At 34.5% G+C, this 23,070-nt stretch overlaps 1 protein-coding gene across 1 annotated transcript in view; it reads left to right on the top strand.

Moving 5' to 3' along the window:
- The window catches only part of VPS13B (vacuolar protein sorting 13 homolog B), a 418,175-nt gene that overhangs the window by 245,268 nt on the left and 149,837 nt on the right, over positions 1 to 23,070 (top strand). Inside the window, 1 exon segment of the mRNA XM_050315121.1 lies at positions 15,188 to 15,391. Coding sequence (XP_050171078.1) covers positions 15,188 to 15,391 — 204 coding nt within the window.

Raw genomic sequence — 23,070 nt, 5'->3', positions numbered from 1 at the left:
ATCATGTAAGACCCATAATTGGTTAACAAAAATCCTTCAGTGAAATAAGGAGTAATAAACAATTTTGTGTGTCTGTCCTGATAGTGCTGGAGTGAGGGGAAGGAAAAAATGATGCGAGGAATTTATGAAAGAAGCACATACATAGCCAGCAGTCTGTGTGGAAATCTGTTTTTTCTTTCAAATGTGGTTTGGAAAATCAAATGCTTTTCAAAACTTTTCAACAGCACCCACATCTATAAGCATCTTCTCTTCGGAAATATTTTTTTTATTCAATATTAAATTGCTGTGGGACAGATTTATATTCAAAAAACTATACATTGAAATTATTGTTACAAAAAGCCTGGATTTTCTTTAACCAGTATGAGCAAAAATGTTAATTTTGATGTTTTCCTTTTCAAACCAACTAACAATTTAAAAACTATTTTTTGCATAGAACTATAACATTAGGGTAATTAAATGTTTTCCAGAATATGGACCTTATATGAGTAATTATCTTTTAAGAGTTAATTATGTTGCAAAGATTCTGTTAAAACTTATTTTCTATTTTGCTTCTTTACTTTTTAACACTTCTTTGGAATTTATTTGGTAGGCAGACAAGGAATTAGCTAATGCTGACCTGAGTTTCTTTCTTTTTCTTTGAATAAAAGCAGCAACGATAATCAGTGAAAAGAAATGTATGTGCACATAGTTTTTGGTGGAAATGCGAGCTGCTTATTAAAATGTCCATATGTACCATAGGGAAAAGGAGTATATCATAAAATCTCTGTTGCAGTTTTTCTAAACTTTCTAAATGGTTAAAATTGCAGAGGGAATGTTATGTAAGAAAATAACTTTTAAGAAAAGAAATTCTTAGTGTTTCAAGGAAAAGTACTTCTTTTATTGCATACAAGTTGTGAAATGGAGTTGCACTAGCACCATTTTCAGTCCTCTTCCTGTGTTAAGGAAAAAAAAAATTGTAACAGTGAAGATTTTGAACCTGTTCCTATAATTTATTTACTAATTTTTTCAGATTTCAGACCAGGATGGTTTTATTCCTTAAGATATAGCTTCTTTTTTTCTTTACATATAATTTCAACATGCAATCTTGTTTCTCTTTGTATTTAATAATTTTGATCTATTAATTGTTGAGCTGGGGTGTAAATCAAGATATTCATACCAAATAGCAAGTTCTAAATACTGTTCTTTGCTATTTGTACTTGAACTCATGCTTTTTTAGCATAAGGACCTTAGGAATGTCATCTTTATCATAAGAATCCTATATCACTCTCTGGAACAGGGCTTGGAGGTGAAGTCTTTTTCTGGTTTGTGTTTCTCACTTCTTCTGTCTTTAGTAAAGAGGCAAAAAACAAGTCTGCTTAGACCTTTAGCCCACTAAAATATTCATGTATATGGATAGCATTACATGGAAACACCACTCCTAATTAACATTGACATGTTTGAGGCTATTGCAGCAGTTATTAATTTAAGACCCTCAGTGGAAACTAATTGTAAAATAACAGCTGGAACTGCCCATTTAGTTTCAGAAATGTAGCTTGTTAATTATCTAATACCAAAAGCTATTCAAAGCTAAATTTATATTTGGAATTCAGCTTTAAAAATGTTCAGCTTTAACTATCAATCTTATGTTTACTTGAAATTTCTTTGTGAGTTCTACAGGAATCTTCAACATATCTAATTTACCTAAATACATATATTTGAAATATATTTCCTTCTAATGTAATAGTAAAAATAAGATAAATTTCATAAGAAGAGCATTTTTACAACTTTATTTTTCTCTTCAATTCATCGGTTTAATTACAGTGTTCTCAATACACACACCTACTTTATATTTTTTCTCTCAGTAGCACAGAATCTGATTCTTGCAGTAATTTTCAATTTCTTTGTGCAGTTTCTCACAGAAAGAAAAGTGAATATTTTATAGAAACATTCCTATTGAAGAGCAATGGCATTATCACGTCATTTAAGTATCCATTTGTTAATCAGGACAGCCTTATTGAAACCTTATTAAATATGTCAGGGGAAAAAATGAAGTAAATGCCAATAAAGAATGAATCAAAGGAATAACCAATTAATTCAAACAGACCAAAAGTGAAATCTGTAAAATTGATAAAGCTATCTTTTAAAGTCTCGTAATTCTTAAACAGTACATATATTAAAAAAAAAAAATTAAAAATATTATCCCTTGTCAGTGCTTTATTGTTACTTTCAGCTTTGTTTTAAGAACTTAATAAGCATTCTATCTGCCAGGTTGTTCCTTTCAGTTGGGCACACTGCTTCTGACTTGGCTGAGGTGTTTGCACAACTGTGTTCTTCAGCCAGCAGCATCCCAGTCCTTTGTGAGGACGGGTGGGGAGGAGGAATGAACTCAGTTTATGGAGACTCACGGAGATGTGGTTATGTGTGCACAAAAGCCCTACTCTAGAGGTGGCCAGATTTCAAAGAGCAACTTCATAGATCTCTCAAAACCATTCAAAACTTGCTCACATGTTTGGGAGGGGCTCCAATGCCAAGGCATGGTGAGGAGAACCACTCTGAGTGTGGGCAACTTGTGGACGTGCCTGTTCTTTACCAGTGATCACTCCTGGCCTCACGTACCAGTTCAGTGGGCAACTACGCTGTGTGTGTGCAAGCCAGTCATAACTAGTGCTTAGGGCAGTCACATGTCATTTTCCTAGATAAAGCATAAAGTATTTGAATTTAGAGTGGGGTTTAGATTGTTTCATTATTCGGGTGTCATTCATTCTAACACCTTTGTTTGATTTAGAATTATATTAGGACTAGATTTCCAGAATCTCTTTAAACTGGACTGTGTCTTCAGATTGTGAAATTCTCAGGTTGGACAGTTTAATTGTGAACTTGGGAGCCAGGCACGAGAGATGCATCTTCTCAAAGTGGAGTCTACAAAGTATTCAGCACCATATTTTATATCATTTATTGTAGCATGTACTCCATTTCTTTGACTATTTAATTATGATGCCATCATTAAACAGCTTAAGGTCAGAAGTCAATAGCACTTGTAAAGTAAAACTTTCACAAGGGCGTTGCTGTCTCTGTTGTGCTTGTGTGCTATACTTTGTTCTATAAAAACATTTCTCAGCTGTGGGTGATCTTAACTACCATATATTCTGTAAAGTCAAGGCTAAGTTAAATAGCAGCCTGAACTCAGAATTTCCGTGTTCTCCTGATACTTCTTACTATCTCTGTAACTGTTTTAACACGGTTAAATTATTATTTGCTGTGTGATATATGCAGAACTTGATGCATGAAGTTCATACAACTTCAGTTTTGAAATCTGTAATATGTTTGTGTTGACTCAATGGAGGAGATATTAGGATTTCCTTTATTTGTGCTGGGTTTAGATGCTGTTTAACATAGTTTTGGTCCACTTCCTTTTTTCCAAAAAACTGCAGTTCTGCTGTGATGAAACCAATCAAAATAAATTCAAACAAATTGTTTGGGGTTTTGGTTAGTTTTAATCCATTTAAACTTTTCATTATATTCTGTTATCACTTTATATACTCAAATACTCCGTATCTTTAACTACCTGCTTTTATATTTCCTAGTCTTTAGATTCTACATATTTGTTATACATAGGGGATTTTTTTATTGAGACCTAAGGTTATTGCAGTTGTTCTCATCTTTTCCCTTGGAAGAGTAATTTATTTTCATTTTTTCTCATAATATTTTGCACATTTTGAATGAACCCCTCAGAAATCTCGTATCTCTTTCTCTTCAAGCAGCACTGAAATATACCTCCTTCACTGAAATCAAGTTGTGTAACTGTTTGCTTCCCTTAACTCCAATAGTGACCCGCCCTTCCATTTGAAAATATTTTTCAAACTGTTAATTCTTCCCAAAACAGTTCCTGTTTTACCACAATGGAGAGAGAACATGTCAGATGTTTGAAGACTTCTTTGAGTAGAGAAGTCTCTCATTCTCCCAACTGAAGCAAGTGGTGTGCAAATTAGCCATGCCCAGTTAATGGGATAAAGGAGTAAAGCGTGTCCCAGAGCTTCTTTGGAGCAGCCCAGAGTGGGGTGAATGTAATGCTGATTTTTAACATTACTTTACCTGCGGTCTTTAGGCAAAGAGTTTTGTGCCCACTGACACTGTAAATCTAAACTTGAACTGTTTTAAGACCTCTTCTCCATGGTGTTGCGGTTTGTGCTTGTGTATTGTGAACTGGCTGAGGGAGCTGAAAGAATTAAAAAAATTTTGGGGTCATCAGGCAATTGTTCTCAGTTAGGTTATTGCACTGAGCCTAATTATTCTATAGGTATACAAGGATTAGCCTCGGCCAAAAGGTGTGCTGTATCAGCGTGGGCTTGGATCAGCTTAATCTGCCATCGTGCTAAAGACTTTTGAAACACAGCACAGAATCGGACACTGTGTACTAAGAATTTTAATAAAATTCTCAGATTCAGCATTAACATTATTAAATAGACTGTAATGGCTTTAAAAAGTTAAACAAGAAAGGGCACAGAGACAAAGAAAAAATACATTAAATACCACTTAAAAATCCCAGGATACCTTTCACAGTTTACATACTCAGCAACCTAAATGTAATGAAAATTTTTTCAGATAAGTTGTAAAACTGGGAAATAAAAGGTAATCTGAAAGCTAGAGTTATTTTTTATATGAGTTGTGGTTTATGTTTTATGTTATAAAGCAATATTATTGAAGCTTTTACATTTCTTTTCTTCAAGTTACCTCCCTTTAATCTTTCTTTTTCCCTAATCAAGTAGCTTTATATTTTGCCTGTTACTGTAAAATACAGGGAGCTGGGGGGAATGAGGGGAGGTATTTGGGTTTCTGTTAACATGGGAGAAAATATTTAGTTGGTCCTTAATATTAATGCCATGTTAAGAGTTAGAGTGGTTCCTCTGTATGAATTACTGCAGTAATGTTCATTTGCTTTACACAAACTACTTACAGTTTCTTCCCAGACTTTCCTTTGTTGTTTCTTAAAATGTGTGATTGAATTCATATATCAAGGTTGCTTTTCTGTCTTATATAATGAAAATTAACATCTAAAAATCTTGGCTGCAATTGATAATTCTAAAATAATTCAATAGAACCTTTAAAACTTAGTATTCTATACAGTTTTCTTCTTAACTGTTTGTCAGTAAATATAATTTCCAGCAGATCTGGTTTCAACAAATGTTTTTTGTTGAAGAGTATTTTCCAGTAATATATAAAGCAGACTTCTTTTCTATGTAGTATTTTTTAATTATAAGAGGATCTCAAGGTAAATATAATGTAAGTTGTGTGCTTCTGTTACTGGGAAAACCATATCCCCTTTGTAATGAGACATTTGTTAACTTCTGTATACAGATTGCGGTTCATTCCATAAATATTTGTGGGTTCTCTGATGTCCCTCACAGGGTTTTATCTATGACAAATTCATACCACAGTTCTTAAACTACTTTTTGGATAGAAGATTTCTTTCTTTAGCAAAAATGTTTGCCAATGTCTTTCATTTAATGCTTGTAAGTATTCCTACTTTGGTTTTCAATTATTTAACAAAAAGGATTATCAGAAATATACAGAATGGTTACATGTTATTTGAGCATATTTCTCTATGGGATACTCTTCCAAGCTCCCATGGCAAAATTAAATCCATGTTACTGTTATCCTGAACAACTCAAATTACTGTTTAAGTGAGCATGGTCCCTAGCCCATACTGATTTTTCCAATATAGCTTCACTTAGCTCAACCACCTTAAGTATGGTCAAAAGTCATGCTTAATGATTCTTATGTTTAAGCCATTACTGTGCAATTAAACCTGATTATGCTGCAATAAAATAAAAAAAAATTAAAAAAAAAACAGACTAAAAAATTATGAACAGTGGTTTTGTTGCATTTCAGAAGCTAGTTTTTTTTTTTTTTTGCCCTTAAGAACAAAAAAATCCATCACTTTCTTTTTATAAAGATTGATTTGCAATCTTATGGGCTTTATTAATTCTAGGACACAAAAATGAATGTACCATTCTTCAGCCTCTCAAAATATTTTCCATGCCCACTGATGCTTTTTTTTTTTTTTGCTTTTTTTTTTTGGGGTTTTGGGTTTTGCCTGCAAGAAGGCAGTGGCTAACACTGGTATGTTAATGGCTAACACAAGTGCATGTTGAGAGTAATAAAATACAGAGATAGTATTGGGCATCTCTGCTGAGTTCAGTGTAAATGATCAGCATAAATCCCAAATACTCCAGTTTTCTGGCATGATACTGCTTATTCCCCAGCAATAAAAAATAAACAGGTATGGAGGTGATACAAATAGAACATAGGAGTATCTATAAATAAATATACTCTGTACTAGCAGGATAGGAGGAGAACAGGCTTGAACTCTTCTGATAACCGAAGTTATTTAACTGTTGAAAAGTATTATTTAATCTTTGTGTGTGACAGTTTTTCAGGGAACAGGAAGAAACTTGCAGATTAGCAAATCCAGCTTCAAAGCAAATCTGACATTTTTCTGTTTCCAAGTTTAAGGTTGGAAGTGTGTACATGAGTGTGTGTATATATGTACTCAAGAAAAATATGGAGGAATGCAATTCTCTGGCATAGCTTTTTTGATCCGCTTTATTCAGACAGGTTGCAATGGTTGATTTTGCTATGTTTTTGGCATGGTCAAAAAAACCCTCTTGATATATTATGTAACTACAAGTGTTTTTAAAGTTGCTTTCTAAAAATAATTTTTAAAATCTACATATTGTATTCTTCATACATTGCAGCTCATAAGAGTGTAAAAAATTATATTACTAGACTAGATTCAAACTAGCTACAGATGAGAGAGTTTCCCAAATGGGCAGTGTATTTGTTTGTGTGTTTGTATCTGTGTAGTGTCCTTTCATTTTTATTTTTCTTTAACAGAAAATAAAACCCTTGAGTTTTCTTTATAACCACCACCATTTAAATGTTTTGTGTGCCTCATGGACTCACTGAACTACCTGACATTGGAATCTGTAGTCTTCGTGGTCAATGTTGTGAATACACAGGGGTGTTTTGCATTTTTTTCTTTCTCTTTTTCCCCTTCTTCAAATGTGTATTTAGAAGTAAAACTCCCTTCAATACATCTTGCTAGGCATAGATTGATACTGACTTTGGAAGTGCCATTAAAAATAGTTTAATGGGGGTTTTAGGAAGAAAAAACATTGGACTTAACATGACAGGTAATACATTTCATAATGAATATGGAATGAGCTTTATACCAGGAGAGTTTTCAAGGGATATTGAAATAGACAAAGCAGGGATATAGACAAATATGCCAGGACTTCAGAAAAGAAGAATTAAAGGGAGGTTATTTTTAATACCCTGTTATTGACATATCTTACAATACTGTATACACTGTTTCAAAAATAGTTCCAGCTTGCCATTATGAAGACAGTGATTCTGCAAAAAGAGAAAGAAAGTACAAGTGGCATCTTGAGAAACTAATTTAATCAGAACCAAAGATAAATGTGAGTTGACTTGGAAAGTTAAATGTTCATATTTTAGAGTAGTTTCTTACATTATCCATGCTATAAATGTCATCTATTACAATAGACACGTGCTGAAAATATGCATTATTACACGTTGTTTAATATAAAGGAAAAGCTGATGTTTTTAAATTTATAATGCTCTTTTCTATTTCGTGTGGAATTTGATTGATGTCCAGGTATGAGTTTGATATACTGACACAACAGTGAAAAGAAACTCTGTCCAGTGTCAGCTTATCAAACACACTGTGGACAGTGTGCCTTCCAGCTTGTACCATTATACCAGGTTGTACCACATCATTTAAAGAAATGCCATGCATCAAATCTGATGTTCAGTGAAACTCAACCTCAGTGTTTCCAGGTGAATTTTCAGAACATCTGAAAAAACGGAGGTATTGCACCACTTCACTAGATTAATCGATTAAAACAAGGTAAAATACAGGCTGAAAACATGTGGGAAAATCACAAGGTTATTTACCTTAGACATGTGGTAAAGCAGGTAGACATTAAATACTTTAAAAATTAAAACAAAAGATCCTTTGATGGCCAAACAACGTAAGTTTTGAGATAAAATTATTTTTATCATAAAACAAAAGCATAGAAGTCTTTGGGTTATACTGTATTTTGACTTTTTTGCTAGTCCCCTCCCCAGACCTCCACTATTTAGAGAAACTCTTTTCCACTTGTTTTTTTTCTAGAAACATTTGGCATCCAAAAATATCATACAGACCTTCCTTTGGAATTGTGCATACTTATCATTTATACAGTCTGTCAAATGTATATTTATATAGTGCTCCCTGAATTTGGGTGAATGCTTCAAAAGTATAACGAGATTCCTCAAACTGTCTAAACATTAAACAATATAAAAATGAAAAACTGATTTTTAAAAGTTCAGACTTGCTCATGCTGTTATTTTTGCTGAGGAATTTAAACAATAAAATTACAGAAGTAATTAAACAGATGACATCTAAATGCACAGCTGCAAACTTCAGCTTTGTCTCATTTTACGCTTTTTCTGAGAGAGACCAAAAATTACTTCATAGTTTACCATACCATACCTTATTGTCATAGGATCATTCACACTGTGTTCCACATACAACTCTAGAAGACAACTGCACTGGAGAAGTTCTTCAGTTTCTTTGCAGGCAATTACTGTACCAGACCTTTGTAACGAGGGAGTAGTTTTAAATGCCTGGTCACCTCACAGGATATGTAGAGCATTTCCTGCCCATAGGACTAGAGGGAGGACGCACAGGACCAAAATGTTTGATGTGTGATCTACTGTAATTCCTTTCATGTGGTTAGTAGCTTTTATATGATCAATGCACTGCTATTAATCCTGACCTTGGTGTGGCCCAGTTCACTGAAGTCTGACCTTCCTAAATGGATAACAAATGGAATTAAAGTAGCACCCACCTGGCACCACCACTGTAATTAATGGTCATGAAGTGGGCATTGTTATTTTTTCCTCTGAATATGTACCTACTGGGTTTCAAAATAAAAATATGTAAGTAGTTACATAATAGAATACATAAATAAGATATTGATTAAAAAATTGCAGTTGTTAATTTTTATGCATTATTTATATCTTTGTGTTCTACGCATCTATGTCAGATTATCTCAAGATGTTTTCTATGCAATTAATTATACTCACAACATCATTTTGGCTTTATCCCCACAATATAAATTAGTAAACTATTGAAGAGGTTAATTTTATTGCTTAGAGATACAATAAGCAAGTTTATAGAGAATAGGAATGAAATCTGCCTCTCCTACTTTCCTTTGGCGTGTTCTAGCCTTGCAAAGAGGGATGCATGTCCTACAGGCCCAATGCAGGGTCTCCCTAGACCCAAACCTTCTTGTGCACAACATAGGAATACCTGGCAGATTCCATTCTTCTACATGTCCATGCATCCAGTTACACCTGTCATCTTAAGTTCTAACCAAGACAGTGTTTTCTGTTTATTTTGAGATAGTATCAACCACACGTATGAGAAAGGCACAAACTATTCCATTTCATTTGCCAGATTTCTTCTATGTTCACAACCAGATCTGTTTTCTTTTGTATTATGATAGCTCAATGGCTGTCGGTACTTTTTGAAATGGTTTTGGATTAAAGTAAGGACCTTATGACTCAGTAGTTGCAGTGGATGAAACTGGTCAAGTACAGGGCATGCAGTAGTAGTGCTCTTTTGTTTAATGATCTATTTTAGATAATAATGAGTAAAGATGATTTGTTCTATACATTTAATTTTTTTTCCATCAGGCACTTTGGCATTCATGTATTGAATCATGTTTTAGGGCACGCTAATCCATAGTTGAATCATATTTCCTTTAATGACTTAGAAGTACCATGTTCCAATATGCTTGTGTTACCTAAAAGTCTTTCTAACTAATTGATGTCTCATCCTCTTCTGTAGCTTTTTGGACACTTATACCATTTCCTCTCTTGACAGTGGTACTTATCTCTGTAGATATACAGTGCAAAACAGGAACTGGTGCCCAAGAGATACAAGTCAGACATTTATCCAACATTAATTAAGAAAAAAGAAAGTTACCTGTATCAATAGTTGGAAGCAGTCTAGTGCAATCAAAAGAAAATTTTTGATATGTTTCAGTGACTGGTCTTTTTTTTCTACATACTAATTGTACAGGTAGTCTACCTCTAAGTTGATTTATGTCCATGCACAAAAAATTATAAACACTGCAAGTCATTATAGAGTTAGAACTTATGACTGTTATTGACTGCAAAACATACTCAATTAGAATGCAGTTAATAAGTTCTTCCTTTGCATTCCAGGTGTGATGTATTTGTCCACTATGTGAATGTTTAGAAGTGATCAGTCATTTTTATTTTGCTCATGGAGCTAGCACTGATATTTTCTTTTTTCAAGGCTCTTCCAAGTACAAATATGAACCCAGGTACCTTAACCACTCTGACCTTACAGGACATCTGTCATGTTTTGTCTTCTGTAGATAGTGTTGATGTATCTGACTGTGCAGAAGTCAACACAACAGCTAATCAGACAGAATGCAGTTTTCATTGTTAAACAGATTCCTGTAATCAATAGTATCACTTGCTAATCAGTAAAGCATTAAAGAAAGTAACTTTACTCTACTCAGTTTATATTTGCATTTAATAAAAATTTGTTGGTATCCAATCCAGAATATGAGCCAGCAAATGTGGACATGGGACAGTAGTTGAGTTATTCTGAGGCTGAGCTGGAGAGGGGAGAAGGAGCAGCTGCCAACAAAACCAGTCATATGTGGCATAGTTCCTGTGGAAAAGAGGCAGAAACTGTGAGATTTGGAGTTTACTGCTGATGGCATTTAAAAGCCTGCTCTAGTGACCCAGACTAAAATAAGTGGTTTCCAACATTCTGGCAGTCACAAAACACAGTTTGTTAAACCACAAATGAGTCTCCCTATGGACAGATGGCAGGGTTAGAAACCTGAGGTTACACTTGTCTTGGAAGATATGTGTATCACTCAGTATGGCAGAATGCGTACCCAGGATCATGTACAAAATATTAGAAATTTGTCAGGACCTTCCCTAAATGCTTAAGGATGTCTCCTGCTCTCTTCTTACAATAGTAAAATTTTCTTACCTGCTGCTTTGCTTTAATTTCAGCTTCAGTGCCCCGATCTAATAATTCTTCTCCCCTTTTTTTCTGCTTAACTTCTCATTCTTCTTTCCATCTTCCTCACAAAGAAGTAGGTTTAATATATCCAAATTTAGGCACATCCAAGACTTCCATCATGAAAAGTCAAGCTACAGGATTTTTTTATTCTAGTTTTAAGATCATGTCTATATATGTTTTGTGATGTTGGGGAAGTTCTGTTTCTCTCCCAGTAGCTCAAGCATTAATTTCTTTGTGTGTGACAAAAAGGCATCTATTTGCTGTGATTGGAAAAAAAAAAAAAAAAGAGTACTTGTCTGTCTTTGAAAAGCTGATTCCTGTCTGAGATTTTACTTATAGGAGCTCAGCATTTTCAAAAGCCAGTGTAGTTGTCATAGATTCTCTAGGTTTACTAAATTTTTGTTCTGTGCCCTTCTTAACATCTATAGCGTCTCATTCCAGGTGGAGTCCATTGCATCCATAAACACTTGCTTCAGTTTTCCATGTTTGGTAAAACACGTTTGATGGCCTTGTCGAGGAGGAAGCTTTATTGAGTTGGGAAAAAGGCAGTTAAGGTGCATTAGGTCAGTGATAAATATTACTGTGATTTCTACAGTATCCAGTTACATCTCATGCATAGCTGAGGGGCTTTAAGACTACATTTAGGCTGGGACTCTTCAAACCTAAGCAGTAGAGGAAGGAGTCCTCTTGCATACAGGCCACACCATTTACCTCTATAAAATAGATCCAAGCTTACTGTCTGTTTCCTTTTTAAATTAGAATAGGAAGGTTCTCTTACCACCAGACAAAACCTTTAATAACTGAAATTTGGATAGACAGGTTTGTCTTCTCTGTACCTGGAAGCAGAAATCCATGCACACAGAGATCCAATAAGCGCTAACAAAAATTAGCTGCTGTGTGTAAAGTCTGTGAATATTTCTTAATTGTAACATAATGTGTAGTCTTTAAATGCCATTTTCCTGGCTTGTTTAGCTTTTTGTAGGCCTCAGATGAGCTGTAAGTGGATAGATTTAGCTTCTTTACAGTGGGTCTCAGAATTATGTCTATTCAGCAGCTTGTAGTAACTGGTTCAACATGAGCTGCCTCTTCAATAAGCATACAAAAAGCCTGACCCAGACTAAATCAATTTTAAAAAAGAAAAGCTTTAACGCTGTGTTTCCTGTTACATGTTTAGGATTGTCTTTGGTTGCTTATGATCTTACTGTATTACTGACCACCTGCCAAAAGGTTCAGATGGGATAGTGAAGTTGTTTTCAGAAGAGGGAAGCACTTAAAATCATAACCCCGACAGTAAATTTCAGCTGGTAAAACATCGTTTATGCTAGAGGTACAAAAGTCATTAATTTGACTTACTGTGTTTTCCTGATTTTATTTGCTACAAGGATTTCAAAAGCTGCAGAATCAAGAAGGCTGCAGAGTTTATACAAAGCATGTATGCTTCAGATTAAGCCAGTTTTCCTACAGTTTAGCTCTCATCCTTCTAGGAAGTATACAACTAATAAATTGGAGGCATACTTAGGAAAATTGTTGATATGGAAAAGCAGGAATGAGTGCTTATGTAAATGCCTATACATAAATTTGTTGATATGGGAAACCAGAAATTAGTGCTTATATAAAAGCCTGTACGTATATTGCCTATTTGGGAAAAGGCTATTTTTTCATCTTTATGTAAAACTGGCACGATGTACTTTCTGAAAGCAATAATAAGTTAGTCAAAAAATAAAGGCATTAATAACTAATCCTTGTATTGTATGTCTGTGTGTAAAATAGGTGTTTCTTGAAATGGGTCACCTGTAGAAGCAGTTTGTTTGCTTGGATTTCAAAAGTGATCTAATGGGTCAGAAGAAGAGTTTTGTATTATATATAGGAGATTGTTAATAGTAGGAACAGAATGAAAATGTGAATTGTTATGTCAAAGTATTAGGCTGTAACATCCCAAAAGAGAACAAAAAAAAGATACACTGGACAAATGTTATACCACCAATTAAATGCACCAGTACCTTGTGTTTAAATAATACCCCTGTGTATTTTCCTGCATCTAAAAATTTGTGTCAAAGGGTGATTTTGTTGTGGTTTATGTTTAAATAACTAAACTGGTGAGGGGATGAAAGCCATTGTCGCAATGGGGAGTTTCAGATTGGTGCATACAGATACATTTTGCTCAACGAATTTGGTTTACAAGGTCATGGTTGTGCTGAATTAGCCTAAGGGATATAGTTTTAGGTGATCTAAATGCAAGTTATCAAGCTGCTCATAAAAGAAGAAATAAAAAATGTTCTTCACTATGAAGTACAGGAGAGAAGAATCCATTATGCAGGTGAAATTTGATGCTTTTTTCAGTAATATTTCACAAAACACACATTTCAATATTTACTTGTATTAGGCAAAGTATATAAATAGACACTGGGTCATACAGTAATCTACTATGGTGTTTTTTTAAAAGAACTGCATTCATACTGGTGAAATAATGCCTTAGAAAGAATAATAAAGGGCACAGTTGTTGTGGTTAGATCTCTCTATGTGGAAAGTTGACAAACACATTCTTGAGTTTCAAGAAACCACATTTAATTTTGAAATGCCACTACTGACATAACAGATTTTCAGTGTATTTCTACTAAGCATTTAAGAAAGTTATAGGGGCTACTGAATAATGCTATCACAGTGCCTCACCAGGAATGACTTGATCAAAATGGCTTTGCTGTCATCCACATGCCTCTGTGGGTACATAAGATTAATTATTTAATTTTCTTAATTGCTGACATACCCTGTTGGTGACAATGGCAGTGTATGAGCAGTTTCAACTGTGTTTAGATTTGACCAGCACTTGGATTGCACTTTGAAACAGGTTGCATACCTATACTTACAGACTGCATACAGTGTGTACATCACAGTTGGGGATGTGCTGCTTTAATCCTTATTTATTTTTAGATTATTAGCATCAACGACTAAACAAATTGCAGAACTATGAAGTTCTTTGTGAAGACAGCAGCTATATATTAAATGATTCTGGCATAAGACAGCAACCTAGAGCAGAACATTAGATTGGATGTCATATGCAAATAAAAAGCTTAAGCTTTAAAGCAGATGTATGAAATTGATAAAAATAGACTAAAATTTGTGATCATAATTAAAAGCAAAAAGAACTTAGGATCCCCTTGCTCCCTTTACTGGCTTGTTTTGAAATGCAGTGTTAAATTTAATTGTGAATTTTTATTATTGTGTTAAGTGAGCAGTGCTCAAAAAGCTGTATTGTTTCCAGTGTACAAAGAGCAAGGTAATTTTTTTTTAATATTTCTAGTGCTTATTAGCAGAAGATAAATGTAGCAGAATACTTCTCTGATACAGGTTACTGATAAAACTGAATGGTCTCAGCAACCCCCACTTATCCAATGTCTCTTGAATGTTTTGTTGAAGTTGAGTCTGACTGTTTCCAAAACTCAGCTCATGATTGAAATATTCTGTAAAACTGAATATGGTAGAATTTGGAAGAATCCACAAGGAATGTGGTTCACTCAAAAATGCCTTTTTTCTCACTTTTCAGAAGCATTTTAATTAAAAAAACACTGTACTGAAATTCCATGGATTAAAGGATTAATTAAAATGATTTAATTTTTTTTCCATCATCTTGCAATATTCTTTTTAATTTTTATTCTGTGATAAATTTGAACAGTGGGAAAATTGTCTCATAATGATTTTCTGGGTTATACTGATACATAGCTGTTCTTTTTGAGGACTTGAATGTGACATCCTTTATCTATTCAGTAGATGTGAGTCAGTCCTGCTTCCCTATAAGGCTACTCATATGGACCTGATTTTTGGGAGTGCAGTGAAGACTTATATCAACTTTGGTGGATCTGGCTAAATTTAGGAATATACCTATTTGCATATTTCACATTGAATTCCATAGGAAGAGGCAGCTGGCTGTTTCTGAAGATCTGGAATGAAAATAATGCTTCAATGGAGTCAAGAATGGCAAAATTGACACCTTAATTTTGTACCTTAATGCATATCTGATAGGTCTGATTTTGACCTATGCTAATTATTTTTCCTTTTTCTTTGGTATTATAGGAGAGCACTAAATCTAGGAATACTTCGAGACCCTGGATCAGAAGTTGAAGACAGACAATATCAAATAGATCTTCAATCTATCAACATTGGCACTGCTTATTGGAATCAGTTGAAACCAGAGAAAGAAAATGGAAAAGGAGGAGTTTTGACAGAGAGTGAGAGAAATTCTCAAAATCCAGCACTTGAATGGAACATGGCCAGTAGGTAGGGATTTTTAAAAAATCTTATTTTCTGACATTACATAGCACAGACACTATGTGTACAGACACAAATCATTGACAGTATATCTGAATTAAATAATTCACTGTTGGGTTTGCTCTACATTACAAGCACATTTCCATGGAGTTTTGGATTACACATTTGAATTGCATATTACTGTTATTGTTACACTGTAGTTACTCTCTACTTATTGTGTGCCTTTGCTTCCATTTATAAGCTCTTCCCTGAGTGGCTTACTGTCTGGCCATAAAAATAACTCCAGGGCTGAGACTTCAGCTTCTCAGTCTCTACAAGCGATAGGAGGGTTTGGTTTGGGGTTTTTTGTTGGTGTTGTTTTTTCTGGTTTTTTTTAAACTTCTTTTGTTTGTAATTTAACAAAGCTTGAGTAAAACCAGCTTAGACATTTCTAAATTAGTGGAGGATAAAGTAGAACATTTCCTATTGATTCTGAACTGCTTTTTGCACTTCTGTAACTAAAACCAGATGAATTTTGAGAATGAGATATTTCAACTAAGTCTCCTTTATTGTTTATTGTATGATATGTGCACGCAAAGCCCCACCCTCTGCTTAAACAGGGTTGAAAGATACAGCATGCATACACTTGCATGCTGTTTTAAATTTTAAAGTTTTCAAATATAAAGTAGGGGGGGTTCATTGGTAATTTGTGAAGATTTGAAAGTTTTATTTCAGTTGTAATGTAATTTTTATACTTAAGAATTCATCCAAGTAGTTTAAAACCGAATTTTTACAGACTGTTTAGCAGTCCAACAGGAATAAGATCTGATGGCCAAGAGCAAGCTTTCAAAAGTAGTTTAATGGATTTGCAAGTGTTTCTGCTTGGAGATGCCTCTTTGCCTACACATTCAGTTATGTATTTTCATTTATATCTAAGTTTTATATATTTATATCTAATTCATGCAGAAATAATCCAATTTTTATTAAATGCATGCATAATTTTATGCTTCCTAAGACAGGATTTCTATCTGAATTGAGGGATGAGTATAGAAATAATAATATAGATAATATAGATAATATAGAAAAACAGGCAGAATCATAATGAAATAACTATTTTTTGTTTAACTTTCTGAAAAAGGGGAGATGAGAGGACTCAGATTTTTCTGAAAGCGAGGCAATCTGTAGCAAAGGCTACATGAGGATGGCACACAGACTGAGCTTTGTAAGTGATGTATTGATGAAAGGCCAAGAGGGCAAATAAGCTCATTCTGGAGGAGAGCATGCAGGAAAAAGACGTGATCAATAATAAATTCCAGTTTATCACTGAAAAATAGAAGGCAGGAAAAGCAGATCTAACCTAAGTAATGATAAAACCGCAAGGAGTGACAGGAGTATCGATAAAAATTTAGACACAGTAATAGTCTCTGTTCTTCATTTATAAGATCATGTGGTTCTTTCTTGCCTTTTAACTATTTATTTATTATTTTTAAACTCATAATTCCAAACATGTTTTTTATTTTAAATTCTTAGCCTTAAAAATGTCTATGACCTCCTAGTCAGGCCTTCAAGTTGGACAAGTTCCTCATGAAGTTCTTTGTCACAAAATTACATGTGTCCACTGGAATATCTTGAAAAATTCGATTATAATAATCTCCAAAGGACTTGTGGCCAATTTGCAAGTTAAGCTAACATAGCAAAACCAGCCACTGAGGAGATGGCTTTTGTTTTCCTTCCCACTGGTGACTGAAACCCTGTTGCCAGCACACTTTGGTCTGAACTTTATAGTTATAGATTTAGATAGGAAATTTGGTGGGATTCCTGAAAAGCTAATAACATAAGGGAAGCAACTATTACAGACAATCTGAGTTCTCTCTTTTTTTCTCCTTTTTTTTTTTCCTGTAACTGCTTGGACATTCTTCTTTTCCTCACCAGACTTCCAAAATAAAATGTCATTAGAATGTATTTGACAAATAAGTATGTTGGTTTTAAAATTGCTTTTGAATGCATCATCTACTTGGGTTTTAATTTATATCAGTTGGAATTAAATACATTAGCTTTTCCTTTCTGGTATGCAATTACAGTATTTTAATTCCAACTTGAATTTGTTTTCAAGAAAAAGTATGAATGCTTTCTTGTCCTCTTAGCTTTAAATTTTACAGATTTAGTTTTTTCAGGATGTTCCCATTTTGGTTTTTATTTGGCAGTCAGTTTTTCTGTGTCTGGTTTTATTTTATGATCTGTGGAAGTGTTGTGATGAGAACTGGAAGAACCTGCACTGAACTCTGCCATCCACTGCAGTATTTCCAGCATGCACCAAGAGGGTGGCTGCATGATGTTTTACATGGTGCTTACTGTTTTCAGTAGGGGATTAAGTTTACCTTAAGATTTCCTGCAACTATCACAGAGGATTTGTTCTTTAACTTAATTGTGATACCATTTTCTTTTCTATTTCTTTAAGTTCCTTAGACATGTTTAACCTGGAACTGAGTAATAAATGAATTATTTTTGCTGAGTTAGTTTAGGGTTAATTTCTTTGTTTGGTTTTAATGTATTTCTATTTGTTTTTACCCAGTGTTACGCTGTATTAGGATCACCTGGTGTACAGATCCTTTTTTGAAATCCTTTTTCTCATTTTTTCAATTCTTAGGTGCTATGTGGGGCAATATAGAATCCAACCTTTATTCAAGTACTTCGTAGTTACTTTACAGAAAACTTCAGAATAGATACCAGCCATTCATTTTCCATTCCCATTTCCAAAAGCATTGCTGTATTATTTCAAAATTAAATCTCAAAAATTCTGAAATAAATTATGTTGTAATTTAGCCTACTGGGTTGAAATCTGGTCTCACTTTAAAAATTTGCATGAAAACCAAATCATTCTAACTAAAAGATCTATGGATATCACACAAATATTTGAAGGCTTTTGGCATTATTTATCATTTAAATGCTTTAATAGTCTTTATACAAAAAGTAAATCTTCACATTTTCCCACCACTTTTTCTGGAGTTCAGTACTTCTAGTACTTAATATCCCATGGGGATGATTTTTTTTTTCCAACCTTTATGTTGGAAAGCAAGCTGTCATACTTTGAAACTAAGTTGTTGAATACTTAAAGGTGTTTAGTGTAAAATTCTTCAAGAGGGGCGATAGTGAATGCTGGTGTGATGCCTCCTGCGTCTCTGCAGGTCACCCCAAGAAAAATGGGGGAACTGGAAAACTCTGGTAGCGTGGATGCTGTCTCACAGAAAATGTCCAAATGCTGTGCTGTACTGAGGATCAGGGATCATAACTCTTTCCATTATGAAATGTTTATACTTCACTGTAGATGTTATAAAAAGGTCCCTAATGGTGTAATATATAAAAAGAATACTGGAAACAGTCAGACAGTTCTAATAAGGTTATGTACAAATGAAACCTGTCCACATTTATTCCCTTTACCAAACAGCATGTGGGGAACTGGGAGTACTTAACCAAAAGAAGTTTTCTTGATTGAAAACTGCTTTTTCAGCTTGCAGATCTCCTCCTCCCTCTCCCTCCACTCAATGGAAAAAACAACAGCCCTGAAGGAAATCAAGAAATATATCCTCTCTTGAGGCCTCGCCCCCGTCCCTGTGCAATCCTTCTACAGCTCCCAGCAGCAACTTCTGCTTCCTGCAGCCTGAATAAACTCTGTTTAAAAAAAAAAAAAATAATTGAGCTTAAAAGCATTACTTCTCTGTGTGGTAATGAATTGAGTGTGGCAATATACTGTGTTACAGTTTTGTCCTTGGCATACCACCATCTGGAACAGCTCTCTGTGACTCTCGTTGAGTGCATCAGGGAGCCAATGATCAGTTGTACAAAACTGAGCAAAATACCACTGCAAGGATCCTCCGAAAGGTTTCGTGCAGATTTTACTTTGAATAGTTTTCGTTTTCATGCTTTTTTGGAAAGTTCTTGGCAGCTTGCCAGGTTCTAATAAGAAAGACCAGAAAAAATTGATCTGTAGATCCATGTGTATGGATTTAAGGGCATTCCCTTGAATCTTTTGAAATAAAATGCAACGCATTTTTATTCAGTCCTGTATTGTAGTTGCTTCTGTTGTACCTGAACTTGGGCTTATGCCAAGTATTCGTACTGTACAAAGATGGGGTATGTTATTTTTTATATTAATCCACAGCAAAGAAATGCTGCACAGCATTCTTAATATAATGAAAATTAGCTTTACTGAGCATTATATTATAAAAATAGTAATTCTGTTCAGCCAGATGGTGTAAATTTGTTTGTTATCTAATTTTGGTCATTAAACAGTCCTCAAAATGTTGCTATACTATTTTACTGTTCTGCAACAGGTCTTTGCAACACCTCAGAGAGCTGAAAGGATGTTAATGAGTCAATAGTAGTCAGATATCCTAATACATTGTGAATCAGAGATTAACTGATTTATACAGCTACATGGGAAACCTGCAAGAGAAAAATCTTTTATAAGTCCTAAATTAATATGCTAACATAAGTAACATCTTTTGAGGTTTTGTATGCTTCACACTACTAGAGATCACTTTGATTATATGACCTATTTCATGCTAACAGGTTTTTTTTTTCTTTTTAACGTCACAAAATTTTCTATGAGAAGTCATCTTTCTGTGTAAATTTAGTAAATTTATACTGGTAGTAAATTTTACATGGTGCAAACATGCTCAATTGTCAGTCATGTACAAAAGCTTCTTCCTGACCTATGAATTTTTAAGTATATAAGGTCTCAAACTCTAGATTCAATAAGGTATCACTTAAAAAAATGCATAATTAGTAATAAGGCAAACATTTCCAACTTTTACATCTAGGTTATGTTTAGCTGTTAGTGGCAATGTTTGTTTGTTTTGATTAGTGTTTTCCACATAAGAGAGCAAACTTATAATCCTACTTGTGCATTTTCTCAGCTAATCTGGTCTCACATCCTCACACCTCCTTAATTAGTGCAACATCATCTCATTGGCAGTCTTTCCTCCTTGTACAAGTTCAATATGCTTCTGAGTGGATATAATCAAATACTGATGATTTGATTTGATGTAATCAAATGTTGTTGCATCCATTGCAAAATTCCATTCTTCACGGTTTTTTCCTCTCTTCTTCCCACAAAATTTTTTGTCATATTAATCATTAGATATGCCTTTGCTTTCAAGGTACTTCCAGGCCCCTAGGTCTATCCATTTCCCCTTATGTGTTTTCTTTCATTTACTTTGGCACCTCTACACTCACTGCTCATCAGACCTCCTTGTAGCAGTTACCAAGACTGCTGCATTCAACTCTTGGAAGAAGCACTTCCTTGCTCACTCCTGGGGTAACCTGTGTATTATAAAGGCATTTCCTGTGAACATTCACAAAGTTATTGTTGTGTTTTCTTCCAAAAAAATTCTTTTCTATTATACTGTAATATAAAAACTCATAAGACAGGTTGCCACTGGATATCATTACCTATGGTGCTGATAGTGGTTTGGTTTACTTCCCTGTCTGTGGGTATGTTTTTTCTTATACTTAAATTGCCTCTGCCTTGGAGGACAGAGATGATTTTCATCCTGTGCTTTTACAATGTGGATCTGTGGTCCATAATCAGAGTTCGTGTTATTGTGCCGATAAAGCCCAAATTCAGCACTAAGGCACCTCCAGGCCTTATCACAATTGCTTAACTGCCTCGTTGCTTTGCGTTAGCATATGGTCTTTCAAATGCACTTACTTTTAAGTGTACATGATCAACTACTTTAACATATCTAAAAATACTAGCTTTTCCTTTTTTTTCCAAGACAAATATATAACAGATGCATAAATGAACCATGGAATGAATGTGCTGCAGACATAGAGCCATCATTACGCTCTTCACAATCAAGTTTTTTCATAAGCTCATGTGGTGTACACCTGTGTTAAGTTAACGTTGCACTTAGGTGCAGTGTGGAAGACTTAATAATTCAAAGTGGAATTTGTTTCTTTGTTCCTTTTCTGCTCTTTCTCATATCCTTTCCCTTCATTATTTACTGTGCTCTGTTTGCCTTCTGTTTATACTTACAATTATTTTGCTAATACATGATTTGGCTGAGGTTCAAATTCACCAACAAGAAATGCAGAAAGTAGTAAGTAGAGCAGGTCAGGGGTAGCACTCAAGGATGATTTAAAAAATAAAATAAATATGTAATCAATGTATCTTGCCAAAAAAAGTCCTTTAAGATGCAGTGTACTGGGTATCTACTAAAATGGCATATGAAACTTAAGAAATGGGAATATGCATGAGCTGAAAAATAATTTGAACAATGATTGAAGAGAGCCAGTTGAGGTTTTGGAGTACAAGAAGTAAGTTGCTTTTACAGCTCTGTTTCATCATTAAAATCATAATAGCATTTTTATGCCACTTCAAGTGGAGGGTTTCTAATGTGTGTTCTTTCACAGAATTCTTCTACTACTTCGCTTTTTTATTTTCCTCAACAAAAGGGATTTCTTTCTTATCCTGTTGAGAAAGGGAAATAGGAACTGAGTAGAAAGGCATCTGGTTTAAATCTGAAATGAAGGCGATGGCAGGGAGAGAAACATTTGTAGAACTCCAAAATCTAAGACCATTTTCTCTAGTCGAAGATGTTGACTAACTACTATTAGGTCTACTTTCTAGTTTGGGGTTCTAAGTAGACTAACTTTCCTTTAAAAGCCATCATTGGAGGTCAACACAGCTACAGTTGACCAAAATGTTAAAGCTTTTGAGTAAGGTGAGATGGTACTTTTCTCACACTCAAATGACTTACTCTTAAGCAAACTGCACACTCCTTACAGTAGCATGCAGCCTGCTCAGTGGTGTTTGTGAGGGTCATTTAAAGTAAAGGTTTGTTGTGTGCTGTAAATACTATCTCTGTGGCATCTGCTGTTATACTGCTGTCCCAAATGAATTTAAAAGCTTTAAGGCCTACCATTACCATGCAGTATATGTTCCCTTATAGGTCACTATGCTTTCTGCATGTTCGGAGGACACTTAAAAAATTGTTAGTAGAATTTCAACCATCAAAATTGAAATAGCTTGAGCAGTAAATTATCATCTGTAGATTTTGTATCTTTTGCAGTTGACTGAATTCCAGTCAGGTTATGATATCCATTTAATTTTTTTTCGGCCTAACTCTTGGCTTACAAACCATCAGCATTTGGGGTTGTTTGCTTTTCAACAGAATCCATTTCAGAACCATTACTAGACTGTGTATCTCAATACCCCTCCTTAATCAAGAGATTTAAATACCTATTCCACATGCACTCCAGATATTTCTCCATAGTCAGGCATATAACAATATTGTTTAATAACGTTAACATGGATAAGTCTAGCTGATGATAAGGACTAATTCTCTGCATAATCCCTGTGTTTGGCTCACTTTTGTGATTTACTCTGATGTCTGAACTGCCACGTCTCCATCACTGGACATGGCAAGATTCAAGGTAATACAGGGAAGTATAACTGATACGCTGATGAAGAATTCTGCATAGATCTATCTTCTTCTTCTCTAGGGCACTGCAGTTTGATCTCTTAAATTGCATCATCTCATTTTCTATTTTGTAAGCATAGGAAAACTTACATCAGACCAATAACTTTTGATGCTTTTCAGAGTTCTCCTTGGTGAAATGCAGTTATTTAATGTTTCTGCAAATTATAATAGTTTTTGATAGTTCTTTTTACCTACCTTGATGGAAGGGATCTCCCAGGAATTTGA

The sequence above is a fragment of the Myiozetetes cayanensis genome, unplaced genomic scaffold (assembly GCF_022539395.1).
Source record: "Myiozetetes cayanensis isolate MyiCay16 unplaced genomic scaffold, myiCay2020 scf1, whole genome shotgun sequence".
Taxonomy (NCBI): Eukaryota; Metazoa; Chordata; class Aves; order Passeriformes; family Tyrannidae; genus Myiozetetes; species Myiozetetes cayanensis.
The sequence above is the reverse complement of the archived record's forward strand: the minus strand, read 5'-3'. Positions and strand labels throughout refer to the sequence as shown.